This window comes from Artemia franciscana, chromosome 3 (assembly GCF_032884065.1).
Source record: "Artemia franciscana chromosome 3, ASM3288406v1, whole genome shotgun sequence".
Classification (NCBI taxonomy): Eukaryota; Metazoa; Arthropoda; class Branchiopoda; order Anostraca; family Artemiidae; genus Artemia; species Artemia franciscana.
Window position 1 is genome coordinate 10,841,230 of NC_088865.1, and position 12,095 is coordinate 10,853,324.

Here is a 12,095-nt window from a genome sequence, read left to right on the forward strand (position 1 = left end):
ATAGTACAGGGACTTCTATAAGCTCTACTGCGTCTAAATTTTAGCTTCATGAAATACAGAAGATAATGTGATACTTTCATAGCACAATACAGACAGTGGGGTAGAGTAATTTTAATTTATAAAAAAAGTGCCACAAAACTCAGTATCAGATAAAGTGAAAGAATCCATCCAGTGATCATGCATATGTGGCACAAATACAATTTAAATAAAATAAAAAAGAAGCTTTATTGTACCAGAAATAGATTAAAATAGGAAATGAACAATAAAATTTATATATATTTTTTCTATAAAATTTATAGAGAGACGAGACACAACCATCGTTTTAGGATTTTCAGTTAAGTTGAATTTAATTGAAAAAAAGCTTGAAACTACAATTCGTGGGTTCCGTTAAGGATCCCTTCTCCAAGAATATGTAAAAGATTTTGTCTGAAATACTTTAAAATGAAAATTTCATATATAATAAATTTTCTAATCTGGGAATCAGCAGAGGAAGGAGATGATTTTCATACACTTGTTTTCAAAACTTATCATACGCTTGTTTATGCACTTAATATATTAAAAAAAAAAAAAAAAAAAAAAAAAAAAAAAAAAAAAAAAAAAAAAAAAAAAAAAAAAAACAGATTTAGTAGAAAAAAAACTAAACGCTTTAGTTAATTAAAGGATGATAAATTTACACCTAAATAAAATTAGATTCTGTTAGGGTCACTGATGTAGCACCCATAACACGCCTAAGTTGTAAACTCTCTTCCAACCTTACCAGTAGGATCCTGTTACATTTTTTTAAAATTAGGGTAAATCAGAGATTGGTTCCCTGCTTGTTTTCAGTATGAAAACTTTTTAGTGTTAAGTTACTGAATGAGCTACTAAGTTCATTTTCGTATAAAAAATTTGCATAGTTGTCAAGACCTTCTTAAATTTTATAGTTTGCAGGTGCAAACGATGTTCTGGTTTTTATAAGGCACAAAAGCTGTTAGCCCCACTCCTGTCCGGTGTTAACACTGAGGGTGGTATCCTTAACCCTACCCCCGTTCATAAAAACTTATGTTCGTTTGAAGTTTGACCTAATTATTCATTGCAATTCCTATTCATTTATGGTTGAATAAACATGTAGTTAATCCTTTTTTTTTTCCAAAACTTCTTCAGGAGAAAAATTCATTAAATTAATTTGAAACAACGGTGTTTCTTCTATTACCTTCTTGGTATGCTTAGTTTAGATGGATTTCTTCAACAAAAATCAACAAATTAATTTTAATTGGGTTTGACCCAGGACTAAGGACATTGTCAGATTTGCCTTCAACAATTATTTTACAGTGATCATTGTCATTATTTTCTAAACTCCCTTGAGATTTACATTTATTTTTATTACTACAGGACACATCCGTTGAAAGCCCTCGTTCGACATTTTTAACTTGATTCTGTACTATACCTCCATTATAATCAATAAATACCTGGTGCTAAATACTTAAAAACATAATTTATTTTTATAATAAATATCATCTGAATTACTTTATCTTGAAATGGCACCTTCATTTTCAGTATCAGTTTCACTACTTCTGTCGCCACTTACAAGATAATTCCAATAATGGCTCTTTTCTTTTTCTTCTAATTGAATGACCAGTATCTTTGCTATTTCTTAACTTCATCATCAGTTTTTTCTTTTTTGAAGAATAAACTTTGATCAGCTTGTTTCTATTCTTTTCAATGGTTGAAAGATTTCATATTTCGTGCCGGATTCATCTGTATCCGTCATACGTCGTTCCATTTTATTTGAAGATTTTATTTTTTTCGTTAAAGAGAAGTTTTTTCGTTTAAAGAGCTTCTTGTTGAGCTGTCTCTTCTAAGAATTAAAAGAAATACGATTTTTTTCTGGCATTTTCTTCAACAGCTAATTTCGGTTTTCTGTTATTACCAACAATTCTCGGTTCTATGGCTGTTCTCACCGGATCGTTCTCAGTTTCGTATTCAATATCATCTAAAAACCTAAAAAAATTGCGTTTCTTTTTTCTTTTTTTGTTGCACTTTTCACTAAAGCTTGAATTCTCATTCCCCCTTTCAAACTGTGAATCAGCCTTGGTCAAATCCCTGTCCTGATTCTTTTCATTAACACAGGGCTCCAACTCAGTGTCACTCACGCTTTCTAAAATGAATGAGAACACGTCTCTTTTTTTCTTTTTCCTAATATTTCCTAGCCCCTCATTGTTCGTCACACATTTGGAATCCGGAAACGGCTTATTATTTTCTCTTGTCACAATCTTCTCTTCCTTTTTTAAACTTATGTCAGTCCCTTTCTTGATCTTTTCACTAGCAGATTGCTCTAACTCACTTTCACTTGAGCTTTCAAAAAGAAATGAATATATGTTTTTTTTCTTCTTTTTTCCATTCAGCCGAGACTTTTTACAACACCTGTAAGCTTTTGAACAGCAAAGTATTTCATGGTTTATCTTCCTTGACTTTGCCTCTGTCTTTTTATTAATTTGATCACTAACAGAACAGTCCAACTTATTGTCACCTGAGCTTTCTAAAATATATGAAAACGCATGTTTTTTCTTTCCATACCTAGCTTTAAGACTTTCATTGGGCTTCATAAATGATGAGACAGAAGAAACTTTTTCATTTCCCCCCCTTGGATTTACATTCATATTTTGCAAATCTTTTTCTATTCCTTTTTTTGTCTTGTCAAAAATAGAGGACTCCGATTCAACTTCATCAGAACTTTCAAAAATATCGAAGAGAATATTTTTTTTCTTTTTTTTTACCCTAAATTCAGCATCTTTATTGTTTTCATTTTTATTTTCTAGATTTTTGTTCATCTGATTCAAATTTTCATCTATCCCTTTCCTGATATTTTGACAAACAGACTGTTCCAAATCACTTTCACTTAAGGTCCCAGTCAAGTCAGGAGCAATGCCTATGAATTCATTTTTACATGAGCTTTCGTTCATATAAAAAATATGGCCCTTTTGCTTTTTCTTTCTTTCAATCACATCTCCAGTGGAGTCAGCATTCACAATGCAATGGCCTGATGATTGAGCTAGGATTTTTGAAACATTATTGGCTTCCACTATCTTGTTTGGGCTTTGATTAATAACTTCTGAAATTATGTCTTTACTTATAGATTTGTCTTGAAGTCTTAAACGGGAACTATTTACGCCACCATCAAGTGTTATATCCCGTTCACTGTATACATAATTGCCTCTATTTTCTGCAATTTCATCATCTTTTCTGACATATTGCCCTAGTAATTCAGCTTCTCTGCATGTATTTTCAGCCATTGCATCCGCATCCTCAGCAGCGATTGTTTGGCAAACAAAAGCTAAAAAAGAAAAAAAATAATTTTTTCCCTTCTTACTCTAAATTCCTCTTTCACATTTTGCAACAAAAACAAACAATCTGCAATACAAATGAGACATTTTATTTAGAAAAAAAACGACTGCGGATTTATGGAACAAAACACCTGCATCACGAAGAATCACAAACAAATCAAGCACAAAGTAAATATTTGGGGATAGACAGAGCTGCTACTTTGTTTTTTTTCTGATGCATAATCTGTTGTTTTTTTAAAAACCTAAATCGACAAACAAAAAAATGTTTACTGGAGCAAAGATTATTTTTTTCGATGCATTTTCATACAAACGTTATGAAAAAAATCACCTACATTCAACAAAATCGGACTATTTTCCTGTAAAACACTGTATATCTTGGGGGGCGTCCCAAGTACCAGTCGTCATCAGTTCCGGGTTAATTATTGGCTTATTAACTTTATCTTATAACGAAATATAGTTCAAATTTTTAGCCGCACAAACTCATCGTAGGCAATAGCACTGCCTAAGTAGAGACCGATGTAGGTAGAATGTATTTTTTTTGGGGGGGGGGGGGGTAGAACAGGACACTTGGCATAAAAGGAGTTTTTGCAGAAGCTTTAAAAGGCGCTTATTTGATTGGAAATCGCAAGTTCTAATGCCGTTTGTAATAGTCAAAAGTGATTAGAGGGAAACCAGCCCCCCCCAAGACCAATCATTTCCCCAAACACATCCAATCCATATTTGGAGGTAGCTATTTTGTTCAACGTCGTTGAAAGGTCCTGAAATTATGCCTTTGAGGATGTCAACCTCCTCATACTCCTCAGGGCAAGGGCTAGGCAAATCGTTCATTGTTTACATATAGTATATATTATTGAGAAAGATATGCATATTTGAACTTTAATTTGTAAAAAGACGAAGAGCATTCAAGTGAGCCTTTCAAAGTATGTTGTGGGGAGTATTGAGCTAAATCAAAACATGTTATATGTAAATGGACTGTCAAAAGCTTGTAACTAAGGGATCACTTTGGAACTTTCAGGAAATAATAAGGGACATGATCAAAAAGGCAGAATTTGCAGACAACCATTGCTAACACAACTATTAGTACCATACTACTCCATTTGCAATATTGTGGGGAAATTTGAACTAAACAAGAAGACGCTATGTGCAAGTAAATTACCAAAAGAGCATTTATTTGATTATATCGAATCTAAAGAACTGATTTGGGTATTAAGTTGGAACTTGAGAGAATGCTTAAAGGGAAAGATCATTTGACCAAAATTCAATATGTTCAGGCGACTACAATTACTACTATCATTACTACTTCTACTTCAAATACCACTTCTATTGCAACTACTTTTAAGGCTAAGAGCATTAAGATGAAAATTTCAAGAAATATATGAACACAGAGGTCATCGAAAGGACATATCAGCAATGTCATAGCAATGACTAATTGTATTCAGTTGAAACTTCCAGGACTTGATGAGAGGGATGTTCTACAGATCAAAAGCTATTACGTTAATACTATTGCTGCTACTAGTACTACCAAAATTATACTAATACTACTACTGGTAATACCAGGACTACTACTATGCCTAGGGGTATGAATTTTGAGGGAGGGGGAGTTAAACTGAATCACAACACGCCGTTTGTATGCAGGTAGTTAAAAGGGCGTTAAAAAAATATCTTCGGAATAGTTTGGCGGGTGAAGTTGAAACTAACATGGCTTGTTGTGGGGGATGTTGGACTAACCAAAAGAAAAAATTTGCATCCTAATGCTAATGTTTCTACTCATACTAATGCTACTGCTGCTATTATTACCACCTCTACTAGGGGTACTGCTACTACTGCTGCAATTAAAACTGGGGATATTAGGGCAAAACATTTGGGATATATTAAAACTGTAAGGAAATACACCGCAATACACTATGCCCACACAGGTTGGCAAGAGGGCGTATCAGAAACGCTTCAGAGAGGGTTGATGGTATCAAGTTAAAACTTTCAGCGTGTGTTGAAGTGGATGTAGAAGAAACCAAGGGTGCTATGCGTATACCACTACTACAACTATTACTACCACGCAAGCTAAGAGTAGAGAGGTGAAGCTTTTATGGAATATTTAGGCGCATGTTACATCAAATCAAAATAAAGTATTCGCATGTGGATTTTCAGAAAGGTGACAAATCAATATCTCATGAATAGCTTACATCATTAAGTTATACCTTTAAGGGTAAGTTGTGGCAGATTTTGAACTAGCCAGAAGGCACTATGTGTATACTATAAATGCTTCCACTATAGTTACTGTAACTAAAGACACTCAGGGTATTAAGGTGATACTTTTAGGGAATGTTTAGAGGGAGTTTCAATTAAACAAAAGAACTATATGCATGCAAGTTTATATAAAGACATACAAGCAATATCAAACACAGCGTCGCTCTACAATAGCTGAAAAAAATCATTGAAACTTTTGAAGGAGCAAGTTCGATCCAAAATTAAAGGATCTAGTGCCTTTGCTAAGAGTAAAAAGAGTTTGGTGGGTAAGCAGCCCTCCTCCCAAGCCCATTCATTTTCCAAACGCAACCATTAAAAATTTTGAAGCACTCATTTTGTTCAGCATAGTAGAACGGTCCAACAACTAGGTCACTGGGGATATTGGGTATGTCGACCCCCAGAATTATGCAATTGGCCCATTATTCTTTAAAACTAAATGTTATTTTAAAACTAAATGAAAGGCACTGTGTGTATGGTTGCCAATGAGATGCCTCAGCAATATATCAAGATCGACAGCGGGTACTAAGTTAAGACTTTGGCAGCTACTACTATTGCTACTTTAGCTCTTATAATTTTAACAGATCAAAGAGTGTAAGTTTATCCAGGTTGTTAAAGAGCATACATATGATTTTTCGGGGATGATATAAACTTTCGTGTCTCAGGTAAATTTGAGGAGGTATTAAATTAAACTGAACAATACTATTTGTGTCCAGAATAAAAAATTATTAAAAAGCTTCTCCAATGCACACATAGCAAGCAAAACTACAGATTCTTACACAAAAAAAAAGAAAAGATATAAAAAATTTTCTATGAAAAAGACCAAGTCAATAAAAAAAGAACAGAAATTAATTTAGAAAACTTTTCCCGCGAAACAAGTTTTATAAAGAAAATTAAAGAGCTCCATTAAACCGAAAATGATCAGTAATGAAGACAAATAATTTTCCAAGCGTAAAACTATTACAAATCACCATCAATAAATAAATGAAACTCAAAACGAACAGAAATTCCACCTATAACCGAATCAAACTCAAAATGGGCAATAATCAACATGAGCAGGGCCAAGCATCCCTATACCATCGCAAGACCAGAACATAATATGTACTTTACTGAATACAAAATACATCTTAAATGTTCTCACTTTTTTCTTTAATAAATAAAAAATATATTAAAACAATAAGAAATAAATATCAGTATATGTATAACACATGTAACTGAAAATCCACGGTACGAAAATCCGCAAGTTTTTTTTTTTCTTTCAGTAAAGTGCAAATTATGTTGTGGTCTTGCAAAGGCATGGGAATGGTCGGCCTTACTGTTAATTTTTGCTGGTTTTGAGTTTTACTCGGCTATTTATTATAATTTCTATTCGTTTTGAGCTTCATGTACTTATTTATGGTGATTTGTGTTTGTTTTACGCTTCAAAGCCATTTGACTTTATTTCTGCTCATTTTTGGCTTAATGGCGCTCTTTACTTTCTATCGTAGAACTTGTTTTGTGGAAAACTTTTCATTCCTGTTCTTCTTTTAAATTATTAATAGTTTTTTTTAGTTTATTAGTTTTTTAAATTAATAAAAAGCAGAAGGTATTTATGCTTCATTGGATTTGGAGAGCTGCGACCTACGTCATGATGCCTCTTTCTGTAAATTTAATAGTAACTAAAGAAGTATAATAAATTATGATTAAATTTCAAGAACGTTCAAGGAACTACAAAAAATAAATAAAAATAAAAATACTGAGTGTAAAAGCACTATTTTCATAAAACACAGACTTATAGTAAAAAGGTTTTAAACTTGTGTTGTAGTCTTGTCATGGACCCTTACGAAGCATAAAAAGAGGCATCGAAGTTTTTTGCTGTTTTATCTATTAGTGCCTACAAGAAAAAATTAACTCTAGGAGTACATCAAAGAAAAGGAGAAAAACACATTTTCCAAAAAAAAAAAAATATATAAGGAATTACAACGATTATCTCAACAAAGATGAAAATGAAGAAAACCGTTATATTACTTGTTAAAATAACAGAAATTACATTAACTTTGTCTTACACTAATCACAGAGAAATCCACAATTGAACCAAATCGATCACAAAATCGGATCAAAAACTATCTTGTCTTTTAAAAAATTTAAAAAACAACATACATCTTTCTGTGTGAAAAGAAAGTAGGGGTTTCAATTGCGACCCTAGCTATCAAGTCTTCGTTTTTCGTGATTTATTCTCAACAAAATATTTTTGGGAAGAGTTTAAGGACAAATAGGAAATGGTGGAATCAACCGGGATCCCACCAAATTCGTAACATACAGTCGCAATGAAGCAGTATGATCTGATTTCGACCAACTTGGAAACCAACTAGATAAAGTAAAGAAAAGGTCTGAACGACTTGAGAAAGAGATTAATCAGCAAAATTTGATCATTTACCCTTTGAAATTAACTAGCCCACGTCCAAGAAGTCTCGTTGAAGAGGTTATGGTGACAATAAAGCGCTATTTTCTCAAAGTCAGTCTGATCAGACGTGACGTTAAAGACGTTTTTCACCCAAGGACAATTGAACCCGGGATGGGATGCCCTATCTTGGAAAAATGTAACAATAGGTAACTTCGTCAGAGTCCTGCGTATGGTCGGGTCCTCAGAAACATTAGAGGACCTGATCATTTCTGCAGCTCCAGACTATACATATTTAGAGCTGAAGTCACGTCAAGAAGTCAAACCGTAGCTGAATGAGGCTTTGTTATGTGAACAAGAAGCCAGGCTAAGAGGGACAAGCCTCTTGATTGAAGGTCAAACATTTTATTATGACCTAGTTACCGAGAAGATAGCTTTGAGGGCTGCTAAGGCTAGTACTTTGCCTTATTTCACAGATCCATTAAGCTAACTCCCAATTCCAGGAGTTCAATTCTCAAAGTACGAACTTTAGAGCCAGCACCAGCAAAAACAGGGCTTGTCTTGTTTAAACTCGCAAAATGGATACCCGCAGAAAATCAAAGAGACGATTAGAAAGGACCATTAGTCCCAAAGATGCTGTCAAGACAGGAATTCACAGAGTAAGCAAGAACAGCACTGCTGAGAGGTGTGGTGAAATTAAAGAGCCTCTGAAACTGCTTTGAATTCATCTTCAAAAGGTAGGGGCAGAGAGTCCCCAGAGAATATGAGTGATGAGGACTAGAATCAGTGTGGTCATGTACCCCCTTCTGTTAACCGTGTGCTTAGAATTGGGTGCTGGAATATTCAAGGTTTTAAAGTGCAAAATACATTGATTTGCATTGAATAGAAAATTTTTTGTTTGCAGTGAATAGAAAAACCTCCAAGGGCAAACCAGAATTATAGTGGTATGATTATTTTTTTTTAGTTAGACGTCTTTTTCTGCTGCAGTAAGACTTGCCAGCCAATCAGAGAACATAGTGTGGGGTGGATTTAAGTGTGAAAATTCCTTTTTTAGAGATGGTTCTGTATATGTTGCGCCACAAAATAGTTCATATTCCTCCAAAGATACGCGGATTATGTTGAATGAAGAACCGCAATTTATACCACAGAACTTTCCTGGGGACCGTTTGGTTGCATTAAGTGATTTTAATACGCATACTTCCAAACTATTTCAGCTAAAAAATGAGTTTTTTTAAATGAGAACGCAACAATCCTACCAAAGGTCTTCGGGATGTCAAGGAGCATTGACGACTTGTCTAAGCAAATATTTAACTGGGGGAGAAATTTATTAGCATACGGTGAATTTAATGGATCAGAAATTTATAAGGGAAGATTTAGTAAGGACGGAGGTAAAGGTGAGTAAACCTGCTTCTCAGGGTCAAACTCTAGTGTCATTGATGTTGCTTTGGTATACGTGGAGTTTGCTTCTGGTGTTTTCAATTTTGAGGTTCTCTACGTGCTGGGTTAACATTATTTTCCAATAAACGTTCTCTCCAAATTAGAAGAGTAGCTAATTTTACCTTTCTCCATGTCAGCTGCAAAAGTCAAGCCCTAAGGACAAAAAAGTTATGTCAGGATTGGACTGAGGACGCTTAAGAACTAAGACACTTGAGGCTCGATTTGGTTCGAAAAAGATTTTGGCTACATTAAAGGATTTAAGTGACAGTTCTTTGGACTGTCACAATTCTCTCACTGATACAATTTCTCCAAGAAGAAGTAGGCCGGGTCCTGAAAAAAAAAAAAAAAAAAACACCGCCGAAAATTGGTCCTTCTGATGATGAGTATAAACTCAGAAAGTTGGGCTTATTTAGTTTATTGAAAAAGGGAAAGAAGGGTACTCATTCAGAGGAACCACACAAAGCCCTATTAGCATTTAGATTAGCTAGAAAGCAACGCAATACTTTTATAAAAAGGAAGAAACTTTTATACAAAATTAAAGAACAAGAAAATTGTTTTCAAACCTGCAAATCAACCAGTATGAAATAATTCTGGAAATGCTTGCATGCGCAACGTAGACCAGTCTACGTATTCCCGGCCGACACATTTCGAAAACCTGGAGGGTCAAAAGGACTTAGCTATCCCAACCATTTACCCGCAAGTGCATACTAAGTCAATTGATTCAGTTATTAGTAAATTCCCTCTCTCAGAGAATTCTTACCAGCTCATACAGAAGATATCAGATAAAGAATTAAAGAAAAGTATTAAGAGTCACTGTGGAGGATCTTCTCCAGGTACTGATGGAGTGCCCTCTACTACACCATCAGCAAGGAATATGTCGGATTAAAAGCCGATATTAAAAATGGGTGACCGCATGATGCATAGTTATTATCACCCAATAAGCCTGGTGCCAATTATTAGCAAATTTTTGGAAAAGGCTTTGGTGGCTAGATTACGGTGCTGGGTAGAGAATGGTAACATTATAAGCGAGACTCAAGGAGGATGTCGAAAGGGGTCTTAAAAAACTGAATGAGTTTTTATATTTCAAGCTTTCGTGGAAAAATATTGCAGAGGAATGGATAAGCTTTATGGCGCTTTCCTCGACATTGAGAAAGCAGTTGATACCATTTATAGACCTATTTTATTTTGTTACATAGTTCAGATAGGGCCACATAGGCCCTTTATTAAATATTAACTAGTATGTATAAGATTATTTTATCTGTAGTTCAGTGCTAAACAAGGTGTGTCAAGGCCATTAAAACCTTCAAAGGAGTCCATCAAGGAGACACGCTGTCACTGAAGCATTTCAATTTATACATTAATGATTTGGCAAAGCACCTTGAGACAAGGATGGACTCTGGCCGTCTCACTAGCGAATGCTCTATTTTCTTGTTTACTGTTCGTTGATGCCACGGCTTTAGTGGCCAATTCAGCCGAGGAACTTCAAACTACCCTGAATTTAGTTGAGGCTTACTTAGAATCAAAGAAATTGAAGCTAACGCATCCAAGACTGAGACTATCATTTTTCATAGTGGAAGACGCAACGCATTACATGGTTTTAGTTTACTTATGATTAATAATATGATTTATTAACACAATAATGAAATTGCATGATAATTAATTTACATATAAAGGTGAGTCGATAAACATAGCCCCCAGATACAAGAATTTGTGATACGTGCTCCCTATATAGGCCAGTGTATTCTCCTGATGAGCCCTTATGTTGGGTGTTGCCTCTGAATTATTTGTCTATATTATTTTTTCTATTGTTCGGTAAATGACGACTTATACTTATTGACGGCATGACTGCCTGTCCATGGATTATTCTTTATGGTTGATTGTGTGTGGCTATGCTGTTTGACCTATGTGATTGTATGGATGAGTAGGGTTAAGGCCTCATTCAAGTGCTGGTCTATATTAATCACTAATTTAGGAAAACAGTCTTCCTTTTCTCCTTCTGTCTTTTTTTTTGTGTTTGTGCTGTAGCATTGGTGATTTCTCTTTTCACGATACATAATGGGAATTAGGAATATGAAAATGCAAAAGTGCCTCTTCATGAATAAAATCCTACCAGTTGCCCATTATGGTTGCGGATTGTAGGGGACCACTATAGTGATTGGAGTTCTTGCAGTTGATATATTAAACAAAAACTAGCAGACTCGAACAACAGTTTTAGTAGTTTGGTCCTTACAGGTGACCTGGGTTTACCGAATTTGCTTCGTAAGAGGATTTTACAGATGATCAAATCTTGGTTACAAATATTACAATGGCCAGATAACAGTTTAGCGAAGGCGGCTTACGATAAGATACTGAAATCTACTAAAAAGGCAGCAAGGCTAAAACAAGTTAAATCCCTGCTGGATAAAGCTAGCTTCTCATGGGCGCATAATTTATGCCAGGTTCCCCATTGTAAACCTGATAATTTGCTGAATATGTTGGATTCACCCCTGAAGAGCCTGAAGATTCAGCTTTGGCTTACTGGTGCTGAGAATTCGTACACATTAAGATTTTATCAACAGATTAAAATAGTGTATGAAGAGGAATTTTACTAAACCTACCGTAGAGGGCAAAGCGTTGGTTGCAAGTGCAAGCAAAATGTGTGCCATTGCGTACGAGTCACTGGGATTCTTATGATGAAAATCACCTAGGAGGTAGGTATACTTGCCCCCTTGGTT

At 34.8% G+C, this 12,095-nt stretch overlaps 1 protein-coding gene across 1 annotated transcript in view; it reads left to right on the forward strand.

Annotated features, from left to right (window-relative positions):
• The first annotated feature begins 8,522 nt into the window (after positions 1 to 8,522).
• LOC136025452 (zinc finger protein 570-like) overlaps positions 8,523 to 12,095 on the forward strand; it is a 7,481-nt gene continuing 3,908 nt past the window's right edge. The window contains exon 1 of the mRNA XM_065701483.1: positions 8,523 to 8,634. Coding sequence (XP_065557555.1) covers positions 8,523 to 8,634 — 112 coding nt within the window. The remainder of the gene's footprint in view (positions 8,635 to 12,095) is intronic.